The 23,546-nt window shown below is 36.8% G+C and overlaps 1 protein-coding gene across 1 annotated transcript in view; it reads left to right on the forward strand.

Annotated features, from left to right (window-relative positions):
- Klhl14 (kelch like family member 14) overlaps positions 1 to 20,705 on the forward strand; it is an 89,022-nt gene extending 68,317 nt beyond the window's left edge. The window contains exons 4-8 of the mRNA XM_090353277.1: positions 5,979 to 6,057; positions 13,644 to 13,834; positions 13,919 to 14,077; positions 16,303 to 16,460; positions 18,405 to 20,705. Of these exons, the coding sequence (XP_090209403.1) occupies positions 5,979 to 6,057; positions 13,644 to 13,834; positions 13,919 to 14,077; positions 16,303 to 16,460; positions 18,405 to 18,545 (728 nt within the window). The 3' untranslated portion in view covers positions 18,546 to 20,705. The remainder of the gene's footprint in view (positions 1 to 5,978; positions 6,058 to 13,643; positions 13,835 to 13,918; positions 14,078 to 16,302; positions 16,461 to 18,404) is intronic.
- The last annotated feature ends 2,841 nt before the right edge of the window (positions 20,706 to 23,546 follow it).

Below are 23,546 nucleotides of genomic sequence, written 5' to 3' on the forward strand. Positions count from 1 at the left end.
TCACTACCTCCTTATACAGCATTACCCTTCAGTACATCTCCTTTATGGAACACTCATTCAACCAGGCAAGTACTGCAACAAAAAAAAGCATCTTTGTAATAAAGGTCACTGTGATGAGTCCATTTTGTAATCACTTTTGAAAATATATTTCTGTGCAACGAGGACAGATGAAGTTGGGCTGACAGTGGGAGGGAGGATCAATCTTGGAACCAACTGAGGACTTACATAGCCAACCATTCATTCCCTGACTCTCTGGGGATTTGAATTCACAGCGATCTCCACACCCCTCTCCTTAGCCATCCCCCGGGAAAAGCCACAAGCATCAGTATAAGCTCCCCAAAGGAAGGTAGCCAGCTGCAGCCACTAAGAATCCTCCTCTCCTTCTCCACCACTTCTCTCCCACTTGTCGACACACATCATCATGAAGTTCTAATAAGTAAGCATTATCTCCAGCCATGCCATCCATAGCTCCAGGTGGTGGAATTTTGCTAACAATACGACTGAAGATCCATTCCAGTCATTGTGCCTTTTGTTAAGTGCTTCTTCCATGGGTATATCTATCACTTTGCTCATTGCTGTGATTACTTCACAAACCTACCACAAAGGAAAATTAAACCTTTTGACTGTCATTTGCCTTGCCAAACACAAGAGCTGTATGCCTTGAAGTATACACAAAATTATCAGGTTATTTGTAGAAAGCTTGCACATGAAGGCTGAGATACAGTTGTAGCCTTCTGTGTAACAGAAATCATTATGACTGAGGAACCATAAAACAGCTTGCAGGTACACATTTTTACTCTAAAATCTCCCAACATCCAGCTGAAATTACATATACTGCATCTATTTTATTGTGAATGCTCTCTTTCAGCATCTGCACCAAAGAAAAATATATAACAATAGGGACATCTGTTCACTCTAGAAAGTCTTAAAGGAAAACAATCCAGACCAATCCAGTCAAAAAAAAAAATTCTCTGCCAGTATTCAAAAGGAGACATTTTGTCCTGTGAGAAACAGATTTAGAATAGGAATGAGAATGATGGTTAACAGCTCCTCTAGCTTACCTTTGTAAAGATGGATTTGACATGTTCTCAAAAGGCAATCTGCTGTCAGTCTCCCCTTCTCCATTTTTCTGTTTAACTGATCCTCCTTAGAACTATTTGGAGTGTTTATAAGTAAATAGAGACTTTGGACTTATCTAAGCAAGAATTTTCTCAACATTCTTTTGGAGCGAAAGATTAAAACTTAAACATGACAAGAAAACTATAGGGAAATCCTATTTCAAACTATAGAGTTATCTGAGCATACCCAGAAATGGGAAAGGCCTCTCTTAACTTCCTAGTCTCAGTGCCACAACTCGTAGTGATTTCCTTTTAAAATATAAACACAACTACATAGACATAAAAATTTATAACTCTATAGACATAATGTTTTATTACATAGATTAATATGTATCTATGACATACGAACCCTCAGCCTAATTTTAATTATGTTCTAAAATCTAAGTGCTAGTGATTGTATATAGAGTCCCTTCTTGAATACTTATTTGTTAAACACATCATTTGAAATATGATATAAAAATCAATGTTAATAAATTATTGAATAAAAATATGTTTTAGTATCATTAAGTAATTATAAAAGGAGTTAACTATTCAACAAGCCAGTTTATAAATATAATGCATCTTAATTGGTGTTACCACTTTCAACATTCCATCTCATCTCTCACAGCCCTACCTCTCTCATCATAGTGTTTTCTAAAAACTCCATGGGCCTAATATTGCAATAAATCTTTCTACTTTTTTTTATACAGGGTTTTGTTATGTAGCTCAGGCTGGCCTTGAGCTCTCAATCCTCCTGCCTCAGCTTCCTGAGTACTATAGTTAAATGAGTATGTCACCATGTCCTGCAGTTTATTTATTTATGTACCTATTTGTTTATTCACAGTACTGGGGATCAAACTCTGGACTTGGCTCATGAGAGGCAAGCACCTGCCTATGAACCACATCCCCAACCCAAGTTTTAATCAGTAACTCATAAAACCTGATCCCTAAAATTATTGCTCAAAAACAAAACCTGCAGCTTCTCACTATTCCACTGTCAATTGTGAATGAAATACATTATAAATTGCAATGCAAACGCATATACCACAATGTAACTTACTGATGCTCTTGATTATAAAATCAAGATTTGTAGTCAAAAAGTGCACTAAGGACTAAAGACATTTTCCCTGCTTCTCTTCCTTTGATACTTCTAGACAATCAACTTTCTTATTTTTATCTTCCCAGTCCACCATCTCTTTCCCTCTTTCATACTATTCTCCTTTCCTCTGGAAAGTCTCTCATCTCACATTCCTATCATGCTAAGTCCTGCTGAGGACTTGATCCAAGTCTCAGCAACTAAAATAATAACCAGAAATGAATTTTGCTAGTTTCCAATACTGCTCAGCCTAGGGAGGCATTTTCTACCTCACTGTGGATGTTTCCTTTCAAATGGAAATCCTAGGCCAGATTTTGTAGAAAAACAAAACACTCTTACACGAGGTAGACAGGTTCTACATTCCCATAGAATTATTAACCATCAGATTCATTGGGGAAGTCACCTTGGAATTTGAATATTAAGGATATTTTTTCTTTTAGGGACATTATCACAAATTCCACAAGAACCAACTTGTAAGTACAAACCCAGTCTAGACATAATCCTTTCTTGAGATGTATCCTTCTCTATGAAATCTAGTTGGCAGGGTCCTCCATACCACCTGGCACTCTCCTTTCTATGGTTATTACAACTGGCCATGCCAAGGCAACTATTTCACATTTCTCTCATCTCACATACTTCCTTCTCCTAAATCCCCATTCTCAATAAACACAATGTGAAGACAGATTCTTCATCTTGCTATCTTTGAATGGATTCATTTATTTCCCTCACTGGCTATATCTATTAGTCAGATTCCATCTCTGTGACAGGCTACCTGAGATAATCGATTTCAGAGAGCAAAGATATATTTTGGCTTGTTGTTCCTGAGGTGTGGCTCCCTGCTTGCAGGACTCTGTTGATTATAGGTTGAGGCAGAACCCGATGGTTGGAAGAAAATGTTGGAGCAAATCTGTTTACTTCATGGTGGGCAAGAAAGCGGAGAAGGGAAATCAGTCAGAAGATATACCCTTCAATGGTGTAACCCCAGTATCCACTCCCTCCAGTTACTTACCAACTCTTTGTATGTGTGCTGGTCCTGGGACTTGAACTCAAGGACTAGATGCTACCCCTGAGATTCTTTTTCTCAGGGCTTTTCTCTCTACCACTTGAGCCACAGCTAGGAGTAGCCAGGAGTATAAACATGAGTTATCAACACCTGCAATTCCCCAGGTCTTAATAGAACATTCAGCAATGAACTCGTTACAATCCAGGCACTTCTGAATAGTACCACCATCTGGTGGCTAAGCTTTCCACAGCTGAGTCTTTAGGGGAAAATTCAGATTCAGACCTACCATTATATATCCCATTTTTCCCCTGTTACAGTTTCTGCACCAGCCTAGTTTATCCCTCAGTCCATCTTGTCTGCTCCAGATCTTATAGCTCTATCAAGCTTAAACACCAAATAGAGCTCAAAACCTCTACTAGCTTTCTCCTATTTGGTTTCACTTACTTCAGGAAATTGTATGATCTGCCTTCCAATGAATAGGCCAGAAAGCTGTCACCCTTAATGTTTCATTTGTTCTCATACCAATATCTAGTCCCTCTGGTAGTTGTGTTTGTCTGTACTGTTACGATAGATTTCATACTAACCATAACTCACCACTCACAACTTCATCCAAACTACCTTCATTTCTTTCCTTGCGTATTTCAATGGCTTCCTGCAGAACTCCTGCTTGCACCAGAGTCTTTTTATACACTCTCCTTCACCTCACACAGCACCTAGGCTGATAAATTGGATTACATTCTTCACTTGTCCAGACCATTCATTGACTTTCTGGTGTTCATTCTTAAAATTGCACGCTGGTTGATAAGGCACATTGTGTTCTGTACCTACACCTCTCTCTGATTTCTCTCCATTCCCTCAGCATTCTTGCAACTGTTGAACCCATCAGCAATTCCGAGATGTTATACTTGCCTACCCACTCACACCCTGCAGAGATTGAATTTCAAATCTGTGCTTGTAGCTTACATCTGTAAGCATGGTGTAGCAGGTAACCATCTCCTTTAACTGGATTCTCCTCTATCTATCCTGGCTTTATTTTTTTGTATAACATTTATCTTGAGATATTATATTAAAAGGTTTGTTTACTAGCCAGATACTGGTGATTTGTGCCTGTAATCCTAGCTAGTCAGGAGGCTGAGATCCAAGAATTGAGGGCTGAAGCCAGTCTAGGCAGAGATGTCCTTGAGACTCTTATCTCCAGTTAACTACAAAAAAAAAAAAAAAACCAAAACAACAAAAACAAAACAAAACAAACAAAACAGAAGAGGAGCTGTTGCTCAAGGGGTAGATCACTAACTTTGAGCACAAAAGCCCAGGGACTGCAACAAAGGCCCCAAGTTCTAGCTCCAGAGCGAAGGGTTGTGGGAGAAGGTTTATTTATTCACAAAGATAGGAACCTTCTTATACCAGTATATCCCTGGACCCAAAACACAGAAATTACATAGTAGGTACTCATATACATTTGTGCAATTAATAACTAGGTTATGTGTGCATTCCTACTTGAGTGTGCACACTGTTGCATATATGTAAGTGCATGTGCGCACACACACATGTCTATCTGTTAATTCCTGTGTGAAGTCAGTATGTATATCTCAATGCTTAGTAGTATACAACCAAAGACAGCCTTTGAGAGCTAAAGCCTCAGGGGCTCAAGATGACTTCCATCTCCTCTGGCACTGCACAGAAAATGTAATACCCTCCTTTGCTTCCATTTCTCACTTTAATGTCAATATGTATGCAAACGAAGGCATTAATGCCTTGGAGGCATTAATGTGCTTCTTAGGTTCCTCAGAGAGGATAAGCTGGTTAAGCAGCTCAGAGGCCCCATGTTCTCCCTCTTAGCAGTGTACATGTGCATACGGCAGAGCACGTGTGCATACGGCAAAGCACCTGAGCTTTGTGCACAAAGAACTTACAGGACATGCATGGTACAAAACTGAAGACAGTGATGATTATTTCCATGGGGAGATAAAAGGTTGTCATCATAGGGCTCTTTCAGGATTGAATAAGGAGGATGCAGAACTAGACAGGATTTAAGACAGACATACAGGAAGGAAATCTTTCCACTTTCTTCTCAGTTTTCTGTGAACTTTACTTCTCTTAATAATAAACAAACAAGCCAGACACTGATAACTCATACTTGTGAGACTGAGATTTGAGGATACTAATTCAAAGCCATCCTGGGCAAGAAAGTTTGTGAGACTCTTATCGCCAATTAACCATAAAAAAAATAGCCAGAAGTGGATTTGTGGCTCAAGAAGTAGAGCACTTATCTTTGAGCAAAAAAACTCAGGAATAGCACCCAGACCTTGAGTTCAAGCTCCAGAATTGGCGCAAAGGTAGGTGGATAGATAGATAGATGGATGTTTATTTTTTTCAGAAAAATAATATTTTTGTTCTAATCAGAGATATAATAAAAAGGATCTCTAGGACTGATAGCCCATAGACAATAGCTTTTTATTTTTAAAATATAAAAGTATCAAAACTGACCAACACGTGACACTAATGTCATGACAAGAAACCAATTAAGTAAGCAAACTTCCTTCTAGTATAGTCAATTTCATTTTATCCTAACTCATTCAATGAACAAAAGGAAAGAAAAGGACAACACACAAGGGAGTGGAGGTATTCCCTGACCTATCATGCTAACTCTATCTAAAGGATTCTCCTTAATTCATCTGTTCACTAAGCCTGAAAAGAGTGAGATCTTATTTTAAAAACTGCTCAATGTGAAAATCAACAAAAACAAATCCAAGTTTTAAGTGTCTTGAATGTATTTTTACAGGAAAGCACAGCACAAATTTTGTAAGCCGATATGATCCCCGATTTAATAGCTGGATTCAACTTCCACCCATGCAAGAAAGGTAAGTGCTTGTTTGTAGTGTCTGAAACAGTTAGGGCTGTACTACAGAATTATGGCTACTTGATGTTCCATGGTTTAGAGTGCTGCACAGTGTCAAGCATAGACACCTGAGGCAAAATGTAAAACTTGACCTGACCAATATAGTTTACCTGCCTTATTATTCAGAAAAATCATTGAGTAAGTTAATGTACATAGGAAAAAAATCTATTACTTCTTCAACTCCCTTGATTGATTGGTATGTCGCAAACTCAGCTGTTGGTTTTTTTTCTGGTTCTACAACTATCTTTAGCAATTGTTTGTGTATCTTTAAGTAGGTTATACCTAAAAGTTTCAACTCTACATGTCAGTTTATGACATTCTCCCCATCTCTCTCAACTATACCCCTCCCAGCCCCTTAAGTTGCCTGATTTCATTTTCATTTATGTACATTTGATATACGACTGGCTTTTCGCAGTCTTCCTCTCTCTATTTGTCTTCTCCCTCTAGACTCCAGCTTCCTGGTATTCATTTTGTTAAACTGTAAATTTATTGTTCATAAGAGTTACACCACTGGCTCTCCCCCTGCAGGCACTATTCTTTGGTCAATTTGTGTATCTGAATATGACTCTGTGTCCATTTTCACAAAAGTTTATAATTTAGATCTTTTATGTATGAGAGAAAGCATGTGTCCTTTGTCTCTAAGCCTGACTTACTTTACTTAACGTAAATTTCTTGAAGTTCATCCATTCCCTGCAAATGACAATATTATTTATCCTGACACATATGTAAAATTGCATGTATTCACATATGTACATACACACATATGTGCTATGTTTTCTTGATGGACTCATCCATTATTGGTATCTGAGTTTGCTATGGTGAATAGCACAGGAATGAACAGAGGTATGAGATGACTCTACTGAATCTTTGGATGAAGGCCCAGGTATGGTATTACTGGATTATAGGGTAGTTCTATATGTTTAGTTTTTTTTAAAAAAAGGAATATCCAAACTATCTCCAATAGTGTTTGCAAGAGTTTACATTCCCATCAAGGTATTATTATGTTCTTTTCTCTCTGCATTCCTGCCAGTTGTATTCTGGAGGATGAAGCCATTCTTCCTTGAGTGTGAACGAAATCTCAGTGCTATTTGATTTTTAGTTCCTTTACAGCCAGAGATATTAAGCTTCTGAGAAATTTTTATATCCTAAAAGCAAAATATAAAACAAAATTTTCACAATGAAATGCCTTTCAATGCAGACATTTCTTTAAATATTAAATCACTTAATATCGAATTTAATATTCAATATTTAAACTTCATGCTTAAATATTTGATGTGCAAACTTATTTTAGTATTTCAGTAGTGAATTTTAAATTTTATTAATGTAAATCATTTCCATTTCACCTACCAGTTGTCTTTAAGAATCAATAGTAAGTTAAAAAAAAGTGTCATCTTTTTTTCAGTGTTTATTCCTCTGACTACTCCTAGCTAAGAAACCTAAGAGTGCTACTATACTTACAAATATTTTATCTCTCCTGGCTATTATAGAGTTATAACACTATGCTTTACTTGTACATGCAAAATCACATGTTAGATTTAAATACTTCGTTCTTTTAAAATAATGTAGATACCCTCTTGAGAAAACTGTCCAAAATGATAGTGACAAATAACTGTAAGCCATTTCCTCTTCTCCAATGAGAAGAGGAAACAATTTAGCAGTATTCTTTTTATTTCTTATCCTTCATAACCCATCTCTTCTTTACACATTCGACTAGATTACAGGATCTATCTACTCATCATTGTCCAAGTCAAACAGGATTTTCAGAAAGCACTATTTATTGTAAAGTGTACTTCCCTACAGCTAGACAATCAAAATCTGTGGTCTAAAGAAATTCAGTGTCAGTGACACTGTGGCTCAAGTGGTATAGCACTAACCTTGAGCTGAAGAGCTTAGGGACAGCAGCCAGGCCCAGAGTTTAAGCCTCACATCTGACAAAAAAAGCAAAGACAGAAAGCCAGAGAGACAAGGAAGGAAGGAAGGAAGGAAGGAAGGAAGGAAGGAAGGAAGGAAGGAAGGAAGGAAGGAAGGAAGGAAGGAAGGAAGGACCTCAGTGTCTATTCCATGCACATATATACCACTACTCTTTAGAGATTACAGAGGATATGAGATGACACCTGAACAATCACAGGAAATTTCAGGGATGTCTACTTCCAAGGAACCTCAAGAAATAATTCTAAGTCAATTAATATCCTGAAAGACTTCATGAACCAGAAACTTCCTGATGATTTTCTCCAGAGCACCTTGTTTCTCTCTTCAGGGATTACTGCTTCTCTTGTCCTAGCCACTATTATTGTCACCACATCACTTTGCCCTTAATCAACACCATTCAAAAAAGTTTTGTTTAGACAAACCCTATCAATCCATGTTGGAAATGTCATCATGTCATCACCACAGTCCCCTTTGCTGGGGGCCAAGCACTATGATAATTAACCTTCATGCCCTGGGCTAGGGAGGCATAACTCACGTCGCGGTCAATTATCTCACTGTAGAGCCCCTAAGGATGGGAAGTATTGCTGCAAAACCTAATTAGTAATTTTTTAAATGTGTATTGTTTACTTGATAGTCTATAATGACTTCCTCTGAGGCACAATGGCCTATCATGGCAGGGTCCAACTTAGCCAATTTTTAGCAGCTCATTGACCTGACAAAAAGACCTGCCATGGTCTGTCGGCGCCCGGCAGCCACCGTTGACAGGATGGACTGTTTAACGTTTCTTCTCAAGTCATTATGGTAGATCATGTCAGGTCCCTAGTAAAAGAAGTTTTCTGATTTTTTTTCTTTTTAGATTTAGAACAATCAACTCGATAGACCAAATAAAGAGCTCCTTACACAACTGAATGGAAAAAGGCAGATCTCAAAAATACCCCGTCAATCTTTAGCTCCCTCTCTCCTATGGGTTGGTTGACCCAGTCAGCAGCAATCCATAACTTCTACTGAAATGTTTCTGTCACTGCCAGGCGTCTATTCAAAACAGCCAGGATTAGCAGTGTCTTAATTGGTAGTAATAGTAGAAGAAAAGACCTAAAATATATAAGAGGCTCTTTAGATCACAAAAGTTTCCCCAGTTTATTAAGTTTACAGTACATACATCATACATCAAACCAGAAATTCACCCACCTCTTCCATTATTTTGCAGCTAAAGTGTAGAGAAGACATTAGGTTGGGATGTTACAAAACTGAATGAGAATAACAGAAATACCATGTAAGCTTCCCCCCAGCGGAATTGATGGTTACTAAACTGGCTGGACAGATTTCCAAGATATCTTATCTAATTAGAGCTTCTAAGAGGTATAATGAAACATGCTGAGTAGCCTCCCCATTCACTGGTAAATGGGCCCATAGCCTCTTACCAGCTATGGACCAGCTCAAAACTGGGTACCTGTTTGCTAGCTCTGAATTTACTGGTAAATAACTGGATGAAAAATATAACTCTAAGTGTAATGCTGATATACTGTTTTGTCTTTAGATTTAAGATTTGAATCGGCAGTTGGAACGGGCAAAATAGAAAACTTGGATCATTAGAAATGCTTTCATAACTCTAATGTTTCAATAAAATGGACACTTTAAGTATTATTTTTGTGGACATTTTTTAACCTCCTAGCTAGAACAAGATAGGAAAGAAAAACCCTAAATAACAAACAAACAAACAAAAAAAAACCAAGAGAAACAACAAAGCCTTTGCTTTACAGAGTTAAGGGAAAGACTAGAAGTGCATACAGTAGAAATGCTTCCAGTTTCAATGTTTTGCTTCTGCCTAACACATGGAATATATAACAATTTTTAACCTACTGATGAAATGAACAACTTATACAGGGTTAAGGTTATAGTAATTCATCTTCTACTTCCAATAAAAACTGGCTACCTTTATTGTCAGAAAGAACCTGTAAAGATCTGTAAGTTAATCAGGATTTAAAGTAATCTGTATTAGCTATTTGTTATTCTTCATACATAACTTATCTCAGAAATTCTGAATATTGCTTCCAGCAGTCAGGACTGGGAGAGAAGGGAGGAAGAAGAAATGAACAATTTGAACTACAGTGTAATCTCACTAAGGAATCTTTAACACTCTGGAATTAAATTTTCCAAGGAAAACAAAATATGTTAACCCAACTCTTCATCTAGAAAGGAGGAGGAGCACCCCCCAAAGGGAACAGTTATGGTAGAATTTTAGTCTCCATCAAATATTCATAATTGTTGATAGACCATGAACAAGCTGTCTTTCCTAGAACTTTTCAGGAATTCCCACTTCGGGCATACAAGGGAATAAGTCAAAGACTAGAGTCTTCATTTCACTACTAGCATACAAATGCACTTTGCATCAGGAAGTGAAACCTGCTGATTCTTTCTCATTCAGATCCTGACCGTGACACTGTGTGGATAAAGTTGAGACTACACATTGAATCATCACTTCATACACTGGCTAGAAACAAAACCATGGTCTGGCAGGCTGACTCAATGAAACAGGAAGACACGGATCAGAAAAGTGAAAACACCAGAATTAGACTAAATCGAAAGAGTTCACACTGCCAAAGGGATCTTTCTCTCAATCTTTCCACTCAAAACTCAGGCAGTTTTCATACTTAGCTGTGACTAATTAGCATTTTCTAGATTAATGCTTCGTAATATTCACCATCCTCATCTCACAATCCATAGTCTATTAGTGGACGATCCATTGGTGAAATCAGAGACCCCACAACCCATAGAATTATATGAAAGAATAATATTGACCTATCCTATGTTACTATACATGAAATGGGTGTGAAGAGGTTTTTATTCATATAATTCATTCTTCTGAGTGAAATAGTTTACCTGGAGTGGGTAGAGGCCCCCTGATAAAATAATTTTGACATGTTATATTCAAGAAAACTTGTTTAAAGAAACAGAAGGTACCAATGGTTCTCATATTGCCACTGTATTTAAGCTTAATTTTGCCTTTAAATGAGATTTTACTACCATATATCAAGAAATCCCAGTTCTTTTTTAAAGACCGTATACCCTTTGATCATGTAGTAAATAGCTATGCGATATCACTCCCCAAATGAACATGACAAAGCATATTCATATAAATAATATTATTATGATTTCAGTTTTATAAACCTCTCAGAAGACATAGACGAGGACTGCTAATGTTTACGTTGTAAAATGTGACTCACTTTCCCTTTATTTTCCTTCCTAATTGTCTTCATTGCCAACTTTCCAAACTAGCTGTAACATGAACTTATTTTTTTAAATGAAGAAAATACAGAAAAAAGATGGACAAAATATTATTCTACAACAATACAATTCCAAGACTGTCAAGAAGATGTGAACATTTCATTGGTTTCGTTTTTTTCTCATCACTGTAACAAAATGCCTAAAATAACTAACTTAAGGGTAGAAAGACTTATTTTGGCTCATGGTCAGTTGGTCCTGTGTTCCTTTAGCTTTTGGTAGAAGAATATAAGAAATGAAAAACTTCTCACCTTATGGAAGCCAGAAAACAGAGATAAGGAAGAGTCCAGGCATGACATATGTTCATCAAAAGCATTCTCCAAATGACCATTTCCTCCAACTTGACCTCTTAACGGTCCCTTATCTAGATTCATCATCAAATTGGTCTATTGAAGTTATAGCCCTCATAATCTAATCACCTGTAAATAAGACCACCAGAAGGGGGTTCCTACCCAAATCATCACAATGAGCATTTACAACAAATACCATACTTGAAGAATACCAAATTGCCTAGCAAACAATACAAAGCCTAATCACCCGCTAAGAATTACCAGTTGAGCATCTCCCATACGAAGCTTGGGAGACACAAAACCATAAGAGAAAAATCCTACATCCCAGGTGATGAGACACAGCTAAAATGTAAGATCCCTACAAGTCTGCTTAAGCTTACTTTATAGGCCAAGTGTATAGAGAAACATGAATTTCCTGTTTAGCTCATGAAACATGCGTATCATATCCAAGATATCTTAATATGTATAGGAATATATTCTTTTAAAAAAGAATTTTGTATACTTCCAGTACCAAGCAGTTGAGATATCCAATGGTCATTCTGTGTTTGGAATGGTTTAGGTACAAACTTGATAGCTAGTTCTGTCCAGGTAACGTCCACTGACAGCTCTTGAAAATGAACCAAGTACTGGACGCTATGACAAGCCCTTGCACATGTTCACAAATATTCTATGAACATTGTAGCATTACTATTCTCCTGTTACTTATGAGCAATCCGAGACTGAGGGAGGTAAAGTAGCATATGGGAAGCTGCATGTCTAGTTAATCATGTAGCCAGGTCACCTCACTCCAGAAACTAATTAATCAGCATGGCACCTACGGCCTCTACATGTTTTAACATTTGTTAAACACAACCTAGTCAAAAGTGCAAATTTACCTAATAGAAACTTTTTGCATTCTTCATCTCCAAATTAACACTTCACAATACACTTGGGATTGATATTTACAGGCACTGTTTAATTTTTCTGACATATTTTATGTCCTTCAAAATTTTGAACTTATCAATGTACTTACCTAAGATTGAACCACACACAATCCTTTGTGAAATATGTTATCCCATTAATATCAGGGAAACACAGAAGCAAGATGCTAAGGAATTCTTAAACTTTCAACCAGTCATCCTAACTCCATATATTTTAGTCTGCTTTCATCTTTATTCTCCCTTATTCCTCACATCTTATTATTTACAAATCTCACATTTCCTTTCTTTTGTATACTTTTTGCACTACTCTTTTCTATTTCTTCTGCTAAAATTCTAACTTCAGATCCCCAGTACTTTGCTCCACACTTTGATCTACACCAGGATTGGTCTATGTCCCTAACCTTACAACATGCTTCTCACTTTTGCTTTTGATTGGATAGGAACAAAATATAGCCCATAGCAGATCTATCTATCTATCTATCTATGACTTCAAAATGTCCTATAGCCTTGTAAGAATCAATATCAAAAGCAATTTAGATGAAATTTCTGTAATTGATTATAGAAGAGCAAAGTTTAAGCGTTATATGAAGTTCACAAAAGTATTCTACTTACAATAATACTATGAGGGGAAAAAAAGAAAAAATGATAATTGAAGAAAAATTTTGATGATGTAGTTCTCTTATAAATTGGGAACAATGACCCTTGAAGGACCATAAAGAAAGTGAATGTCAAGATAATTTATTATTGCTACATTATCTACCTCATTTTTCACTGTGTCTTATTGAGCTGTGATAGCCTTACAAGGTACCAAATATCCCAAACATTAATGAACACTTTAACAGTGTATAAAAGGCAAGAGCAAGACAGCTGAAACAAGCCGTTGGTAAATTTATCCTCGACTGTTCTCCCCACAGCAAAAATGTTCAGCATCGTCGGGGCAATGTGTAATATTACTATGTAGTGTCTCAGGTTTGAATGCCAGGTATGTGAAGCTGAAAATTTGGGGTACTTTCTAAGACTAGATGTTCCTCTTTTCCAAGCCTGACTAAGTACTCCTTATCTTATGTCAAAGGTAACATTTCCCAGCTCCTCTTATGATTTATTGTGGATGATTGTTTTCCTTGTAGAAGAGCCAGTTTCTATGCGTGTCGGTTGGACAAGCATTTATATGTCATTGGTGGAAGGAATGAAACCGGCTACTTGTCCAGTGTGGAGTGTTATAACTTGGACACAAATGAATGGCGTTATGTGTCCTCTTTGCCCCAGCCGCTCGCAGCCCACGCAGGAGCAGTGCACAATGGGAAGATATACATTTCAGGCAAGTCAGTACTCCATTTTCTGTTACCAAGGTCTGTTCTGAGGCTCCTGCTTGACGTTGTGTGTGTGTATGTGTCATTTACAGGGGGTGTACACAATGGAGAGTATGTCCCATGGCTGTATTGCTATGACCCTGTTATGGATGTCTGGGCTCGGAAACAAGATATGAACACGAAACGTGCCATTCACACTTTGGCTGTAATGAATGATCGCTTGTATGCAATTGGAGGAAATCATTTGAAAGGTCTTTTTTTCCTTCTTCTTCTAATCTATAACATTTGCATCTCATGTTTCTTGCTAAGGGGCTTTCTCGTTAGATAATCATAGTTAACCAAGTAAAAAACATGTTGACCAAATAAAATCTACTCTGAGTAAATTAGCAGTACCCTTAAGCAAGCATTTATTCTGCCATTTCTGCAGATACGATTATTTTTAGGTTACCATACACATTAAAGAAATGAATAATGATGTCTACAGAAAACAAAAAAAGGAAGCATTAATAACTGAAAAGCACAAACAATTTGCTGTCACCATGAATCTAGTGAAATAAATTATTCCGTATCACCGAAGTTGTAGTAATGAATTTTTCTGGAAAATTGTTTTTTGCAATAATCATAAAGATTTTTACTCACAACTGCACAAAGCCAACATGCATTTTCTTAAATATTTAGCAGAATTTTTTTTAATCTAAATTAGAGTTATTTCTTTTGAGTGCTGAATATCCAAACATCTATGATTCTCAAATAAGCCTGCTTTTATAATACTATGCATACAATTAAGACCACAGCATTTTTAGAACCATATTTTGTACCCCTTACTCCACTATGTAATATACAATATAAGTATTTAACTGCAACTTTTGTACTTAATGTTCATGTTTATAACTTTATGTATATATGTTTAGTGATGAATTCATAAGAAAGCTGCAATTGAAATGAAATATTTCTTACCTATTTGGGTCCACAGTTTTTCTTATCTGAAAAATGGGTAGATTACTCAAAATATCTTAACCTCATATTTGAAAAACATGAAAATATCTATAGCAAATATCTATAAACAAGAAAATAATTTTGTTTGCTTAGTGACAGTGAGGCTCCCAGTAGGGCCTTTTTGCCCGCTAAATTAAAGGCAGAGATCTAGGACAAACCACAAGCCTGTATATTGTTCTCAGCAACTTGCTTGTTGCACTAACCACTTTATCACAAGTGGAGGGTGGCACATGCCTGTAATCTCAGCATTACAGAAGGCTGAGGTAGGAAGAGCTAGTTGGAGATATAGCAAGACCCAGGTCAATTTTTAAAATGGAAAGAAGGAAGAGATAATTTGAGGGAATGAAGGAAGAAAGAAGGAAGGGGAGGGAGGGAAAGAAGAAGAAAAGGAGGGAAGGAAGGAGATAGAAGGGAGAGGGGAAGGAGGGGAAGGTGAAAGTAAGAAAAAAGAGAGGGAAAGAATGAAAGGAAGAAAAAAGAAAAAAAGAAAGAAAGAAAGAAAGAAAGAAAGAAAGAAAGAAAGAAAGAAAGAAAGAAAGAAAGAGAAAGAAGAAAAGAGAGAAAGAAAAAGAGAGAGAGCAGAGGGAGGGAGGGAGGGAAGGAAGGAAGGAGAGAGGAAGGGAGGAAGGAAGAGAAAAGAAAGCCTGCCTCTTGTGGAAGTGTACTCAGTCCCCTGCTCTAAACTTTGATGCTTAGGAAACTTTGGAATTCATTGATATTATCAGTGTTGTTTATAAACATAGCCAGACTAAAAAACCAGGAGTTTAGCCTAGTTCTAGAGTGCTTGCCTAGCACGTGTGTGCTAGCACGAAGATCCGGGTTCAATTCCTCAGTGCCGCATACATAGAAAAAAGCCGGAAGTGGTGCTATAGCTCAAGTGGTACAGCTGTAGCCTTGAGAAAACCCAAGGACAGTGCTCAGGCCCTGAATTAAAGCCTTGGGATTGGCAAAAGATTTTTTTAAATTTTGAATAATGTTTTAATTAAAATATTTTGATGTTGTTAAGTATCCATATAGGAAAAGCAATATGCTTTAGTCCATGTGAGTGTGAACACTGAAACCCTGTTCATCTGGGTTCAAACCTCAGTTTATCTACTTAACCAGATTGTGAATTACTCCAGTCACTGACCTCCTATTCCTTATCTATAAAAGAACAATAGTACCAGCTAGTTCATACAAGCCTTCAGAGAACAAAGCATTATCATGGTTATTATGTTCAACCATCAAAAATAAGCTTTTCATAAACCATTTTTTAAATAAACTCTGCCTCCAATAATCGAATTTTCCTAGTGACATCTGCTCAGGCTTCCTTCATTGAATTAAGCTGTGACCAGAGTTCTGTGTGTGATTTGTTACGTCTTTCTGATATACCTCCCAGTCTCTCCAGTGACCATGAAACTATGTCAAAGACAACAGTCTTCTCCATGGTTAACCTGAAGTGACCTTCTCCTCTTATGGGTCCATTTTGCTCCATCACTAGGCTTCTCACACCTTGATGTCATGCTTGTGGAATGTTATGACCCAAAAGGTGACCAGTGGAATATCCTCCAAACTCCCATTTTGGAGGGTCGAAGTGGTCCTGGCTGTGCAGTGCTTGATGACAGCATTTATCTCGTGGGAGGCTACAGCTGGAGTATGGTATGTGTCCATAATTTTGCTCAGTCTCCTCCTTTATGTGTCATTGCTAGCTCTGTTTATTTGCTTCCAAATGTGTTGTCATCCACACATGTACAAACATACAGAAAAAATGAGATTACAATGAGTCCTCATTAACCCAATCTCTACCACCATCATCCATAACATTTTGTCATACTTAGATCTTAAAAAAAAATCCAGAATGTCATTGCTACAGAATTAACTTTCTACTCACTCTCATATGATATAGTGTCTTCCTTATGATTGTTTTTGCCTTGTACTTCTTTTAGTTTTGAAAGAGACTCATAGTTCATATCTCCAGTATCTTTTTTCCTCTAGAGAATTACAGATCTATAAAATTTTTTAAAATCTAATTCACAGACACACACACTCATCCACTCACAATTGGCTGAAGCTATTAAAAGCACATTTCAGACATCATACTATATCATCCTAAACTCAGCATTTTTAAAAAATTCACTTATGTAAATAGATAAGTAACTACAATTCTCTTATACCCATTTCATATTCAGATTTTCTCTATTAGGGAAAAAAGGTCCTTTTCAAATCAATGTGTGTTACTCCATGTTCCCTGAGGATACAAGACTTTTGTTATGCCCTATAGATCTCTTGAACATTACCTGTTCCCTATTTATTTGCAAGCCATTAACTTGACAAAACAAGGTCAGTAGCCACATGAATAACCTATATTCTGAAATTGGCTAGTATTTGTTCATGTTCATGCACAAAATTGTTAACTAAAATGATTGGTAGATTTGTTGGGTGGCGTATTGTCTGCCTGTGATTTTTTAATTGTGTTTTATTGTTGGAGAGATGTATAGAGGGGCTACCGTTACATTTGTCAAGTACTGGTACATTACTTTTGTTGGGGTAACATATAGAGAGGTTACATTTACATTCATCAGGTAGTGGTTACATTACTTCTTGAACATTGCTAAGCCTTCCCATGTTCATCCCCCAATTTCCTTCCCCCCCGACCCTCTCCCAATCATCCTGTTTTTCCCTTCCCTTCCCTATTTCAGATGAACAAATGAAGATCTATACAATATAGTAGGTACCAAAGTCAGATGCAGTAACAACATGATATAACCTCTTGTTTCCATATCTTAGAATTCACTTCTCTGAGCCTGTGATTTTTTTTTAAGCTTGTTTGGGGAAGAAAATTTTATATAAGTACTAGTTCCTCAAGTTGACAAAGGAAACAAAATTAAAATCTTTGTTTATTTCTCATGTGGCCTCTTGAAAACAAATAAGTCAATGTGTGAAGTTGGAAAGCCTTTTTTCAATTCTACGTTAAACTGGTTCATAGTTCTAGTTCTGATTTTTCCACAATAACAACAGCAACAAAAGAACTGAGTCAATAATCTAAAACCCAATTTACTACAACTATTTAAACCTGTCTTTTTATTTCTTTTTTTTGCCAGTCCTGGGCTTTGAAGCTCAGAGCCTGAGCACTGTCCTTGAATTTTCTCAAGACTAGAGCTCTACCACTTGAGCCTTAGCACTGCTTCCTGCTTTTTTCTATGTATGTGGTACCTAGGAATCGAACCAGGTCTTTGTGCTTCTGGGCAAGTACTCTATCACTAGGTCAAACTCCTGGTCTGTCTTTATTTCTTTTAGATGGATAACTTCCACTCTAACTATTATCTTAATCTAGCTTTTGAGCATCTAAGATGTTCTAGATATTTATTTGCTTTTTATTATAAGCCATCACACAAAAAGATTTTGATATGTCCCATTTCAAATTTTCCCTCGTAATAAATCAGTTTAAGGTTTACTACTTTCACATGGAATTTTATTTTATTTTTTTTACTTTTTAGCAAGGGCAGAGAATAGATCTTTACTTTCCAATGAAAGTGTGATAAATCACATTGGCAGTGACCTTCCCCGAACATCCTTTCTTATTCCTCTGCTCCGCTGTTCCAGGGCGCCTATAAGTCATCAACAATATGCTACTGTCCGGAGAAAGGAAGCTGGACAGAACTTGAAGGAGACGTAGCAGAACCCCTGGCAGGCCCTGCCTGTGCAACAGTTATCCTGCCTGCCTGTGTACCCTACAACAAATAACACGAGGAATACCTGGAATGAACTGTATTACAGCCTGGGAAGCAGTAACAGGTGATATTGCTGTTCTAGAGGAATCGTGCATTTTCATGGTACAACTGCCAAAACCCACCTTTGGTTTCTGATGACTTACAAATAACTACAAAAGAAAGAGACCTGTCCTTGAGCAGATATGGTGTCTGTGACGCAGGCACACTGACTTCCTGTGGTGACAGATGCTTCACTTCAGATGAGTTCTACCTTTTCCCAGCTTTACAAAAACTACTTGTCTGGATGGATCTTCACTTTGAAAAGGAGGAAGACAAATTACAGAAGATTAGCCCCAGAGAGACATAAGATCAATATTGTGCATTGTAGTCTACCTGCATGTGATTGATGTTGATGTTTGGGGGACCCTGTGTATATGAATGATTCAAAATGTGACCCACCAAAATACACTGCATTCCAGCAATTGCGACTTAAATTCTGTATTCCGCACCTTTGGCTACTTCATAAACCCTATAGGCAATATAATTGTTGAAAGTAATATTAAAGAATGCTTTTGGGGGTTTTATACAATCTTATTTGATATACTTTCTGTGCTAATAGCATCTCATGAATCACACAAGAATAAATTGCTAGGTCTTGTAGCCATTGCTTTCTGCCCTATAGATAGAGTCTAAGCAGGCCTGAACCCTAACTTTTGTGTCTTCAATTCTATCTGAAAATTTCAACTGCAATACACTATTCAGTTTATGGGGACTTAGGTTTTTCTCTCTTTTTTCAGCATTTAAGTACTGAAGATACTTCTCTGCCTTAAAAAGACAGGACTGATCAATTAAGTTGTAATATTTCCAAAATTTTGGTGCATACCCAGCCCAAATTTAATCCATAATGAAAACTGAAAGATTACTTTCAAGAAAGTAGCAATGAAAAAAATAATGATTTCTTTTAGGTATAATCCCAGGTGCCTCTCTGTTCCTAAAAAACACACAACTTTGCAAAGTTGTAAAGCACCTGAAAAAATATTTTTCCTTTTCCTCACCATTGGCTGGCTCTAGACACTAGACTTATTGTTTCTCAGCTTGTCGCATTTGATTTATTATCACCAGAAAAATCTGAAATCAGTTAATTGAGCAATTGCTACATGTCTTCAAGGAGCAAGAGGAATTTAGGAGGAGTTTAAGACAGCATGGCATCCTTTCAGTGTGGCCAATCAGAATAACAGAACTAGCAGTAACATGAATTTGACTTTCAGGTTCTTCCGGGCTTGACCAACAACTCTTAGGAGTATGCAAATACCTAAATTGCTCTTAATCACCCAAAGATGTTGATTCTTCAAGAAATGTCATGTTCAAGACCATAATTAAAGGAAACCACAGATAACAATAATGCCCTCAACATCATGAAGGATGTCAAGATAGAAAGGAATCCTGGAATCCAGTGTCATTTCTACAATAAAGTGCAATCCTCATTGTTTTTGTGTTTATTTGTATGTTCAGATCCAAAGGATCCGTTGTAAATATATATGTATATGAATATATATATATGTATCCAGTGCAATCAACTTTCTTTATCCATGAAAACTTATGAATATATAGAAAGAAACATTGCAGGACTTTTTGGGAAAAATCTCAGCTGACACCATGAAGAAAACCTTGTATTGTCATCTGTCACTGTTTCTTCCAAAGTCACAGTTTATGCAAAAATATTTGCTTCCCTTAGACGCATTCTTTATTTTCTTTTTTATTTCTAGTGGAAATAAAGAAAGTATTTATGAGAACTATAACTAAAGCTTTCTGTATTTCAGGAAGACACAAACTAGAAAGTGAACAGTAAGTCACAGAAAATGTAAATTTTGTACAGTATTAGAATGTGTAAATGAAGCTTGCTTGGAAGGGAAAAAGTTTAAATAAAAACTTTATGTACTAATTCAACTGCCTCTCATATTCCTACTTACAAAGCATATGTACAAATTAAATTGTTTGAAGTTTTATAATATGTAAATAACTAAATATTTTTATTCTGTGGATATACTTCACAAGTGTACTTCACTAACTTGTCATGTGTAAATGTAAATATGCTTCTGGAAAAAATATTGTGAGTTAAAAATAGTATGACTGTATCCTGATTTTTCCACTATAACAGCCTTCTCATAGACATAACTTTTTCTAAGATCTAATACTATTCGTAGACATCATTATAAGTATCGCACAAGCTATATGAGGACATGTATTAAAAACACTTGTACACTTTCTAAAGAATAAGTGAATCACCTATTGAATTAAATGAATTTTCCAATTGCATATTTTATTCTTTAAAAAATACAGCAAAGAAGTTGTACAGGAAATTAGTAGATGCATCCCACAATCTACTTTGACATCTTAGTTTTGACTGTTCCCAAGTAAGGATGTTTTTAATGGTGCCTAATAGTCCAAGAAATCAGAGCAATAGTATTCTCTGCTCTAACTCAGCACACCAGGAAAAATTCCCTCCCAAATGTATCCTCCATGGACATCTTCTGAGCAAGTGGAGGGTTGAAAGAGGGCTTGCTCCAAACACCCTGAAATCCCCCAGACTTGAGTATTGACCACCAATCACAAACAGTAAAGGAAATAGGCTTGCCTTTTTCCTAATCTCAAGGAAGTGTCACTTTAAATCCATAGCTAAACTACATATTTTTATATTTGATAGCAACAAGTTAAATGAATTTAGGGTACAAAGAGAATGTACCAAGGCTGGGGGGAAGATGGATTTTCTAAAAGTATGCCTTAAAATTGGCTAAAATCTCTAGGAAAATATGCCTAAGGATCAGATTTTTTTTTAATTAATTCAACAGTGTCTATGGCTTGAAAATTAGTGTCTGTACGTGTTTGATCCTTTCAAACTTGTATTTTCTCAGCTTATAATACTCAACAAATTTCCATTCTTATCAATATGGTGTCAAGTGTTTATCATCCATATCCCAGAGGGCGTCATTACACATGTCATCCTTCTGATTCTACTTGGTTCTTTAGGTCAAAATACAGATGCTTTCCAGTTTATGATATGGTTACATCTCAATAAACCCACTATAAGCTGAGAATGTATTTAACATCCCTAACCTCTGAGGCATCTTGGTTAGATGATACAGTATATCATAGAGGACCAGGAGCTTAACCATCATCTGACTCACTGAGAGCTATGGCTCACAGTGAGCCCAGCATCACAAGAGAATATCACACCGTGTACCACTAATCTTGGAACATATAAAAAGTCAAACTTTGAAGAACAGTATCTATTGAATGCATGTTTTTTTCCACCATCTTAAGATTTAAAAAAATTTAAATCAAGTTATCCTCAATGAGACACATCAGTAATTAAAAATAAAGCAAAACATACAAACATACTAAAATAAGATTGGTAAGGCACAAAACCCCAAGGAATATGCATTGGTGAGTATTTTGGTAGACAAGTTGCCTTAGAAGGGATAGATTAGGACCAATCAAGAGTGATTTCCTAGAAGCACTTGACCTAGAACACCTTGAAAGCTTGGTGGGGAATAAAAGGGCAATGAAAAGAAGCAGAAAAGTCGATGTAAGAAGAAAATAACTAACTCCATAATATGTCTGGTTTCTGTAGCTGCAATTGTGGAATAATGGTGTAGATAGCACAAGAAAGATGTGTCATTTATCAGTTGGGGTTTCTTAATGGAGAGTCTTAGTTGATTTAGTGTTACTATAACAACATGTGAGGCTGAATGGTATAATGAACACAATTGTTGGCTCACAGATCTAGAGGCTGGAAAGTCCAAAATCCAAGTGCTGAGAATTAGTGAGAGATTTCCTGTTGCCTGGTTTCAGGTATTAATAGTCACGGCACTTAGGCTCAGAAACAGTTAACCTCAGTAAAGTCGTAAAGCTGGTAGACAGTAGTGCTGGGACTCAAGTGGGAGAGCACTAGCCTTGAGCACAAAGAGGCTCAGGCACAGCATTTAGGTCCTGAGTTCAAGCCCCACAACTGACAAAAGGAAGCAAACAAAACAGCTGGTAGACCATAGAGCCAGGATTCATGACAAGACTTTACTCAGAAGCTATTCTCTTACTACCATACCCAACACTCCACAAAGAAGAAGTTTAAACAAATCATTGGAGAGGGTGTTAGTGGCTCTCTTTTCCATACATAAGCAGGATGTGCTGGATTTTAAAAGTGAGCAATTATTAGGATGAACAATTATGATGCACTACAATAAATTATGGTGGTGGTATGAATAAACAATTAGAAGCCTAACAAGGGCAAAGAGAAACCATGCTTCATGACCTTGGAATCATTTTCTGTCTCCATCTGTGTATGGGGTGATCATTTTGCCATCTGTATATGGGGTGATAATTTTTGCTTGAAAGCATTATTATGAAGACCATATTTGAAAATACGTTATGCTCTGTAAAACACATGTCAATTATTATAGTGCAATGACTTAATAAGCCAAATGGCTAAATACAGCCCCATAGGCAATATTCCTTTAAACTCTAACTTTAATCTCACTTAGAAGTCACTCTGCACACTGAGCAGTGTGCATCTTGGGTATTCCACAAATACAGCAGAGCTCTATCTTCCTGTGCTTGTGTATTTTTGTCTACAATGACATTTCATGCTCAAGACTATCTATTATAATCCTGTCCTTCAAGGTCCAGTTCAGACTCTACTACCTTCATTATGCCTTTGTGATCACCATACTTGGGTGAACATTTTTCATCTTATTTCCTATGACTCTCTAACTCTCTGTATTCCATACATTATGTCCTATCCTCTTACTAGAATCAAGTTTCCTTGAGGTTAGAAATAATGCACCATCTCTCTGTGAGCCACTGTAAAGTCATTAAAAAAAAACTAGGAAGAGTTCCAAAGGCCGAAAACAAAGATGCCTTTTCCATTTGCATGTTTTTGCATTCTGTTCAATGGAATGTGTCTTGACATCTTAAAATTTCATAATTATGCATAATGAGCTATTCTTCATAGTAATTTTTCATAATGGCATAATAGACT

Source organism: Megascapheus bottae, chromosome 19 (genome assembly GCF_031878675.1).
Source record: "Megascapheus bottae isolate mThoBot1 chromosome 19, mThoBot2.hap1, whole genome shotgun sequence".
In the NCBI taxonomy this organism is placed as follows: Eukaryota; Metazoa; Chordata; class Mammalia; order Rodentia; family Geomyidae; genus Megascapheus; species Megascapheus bottae.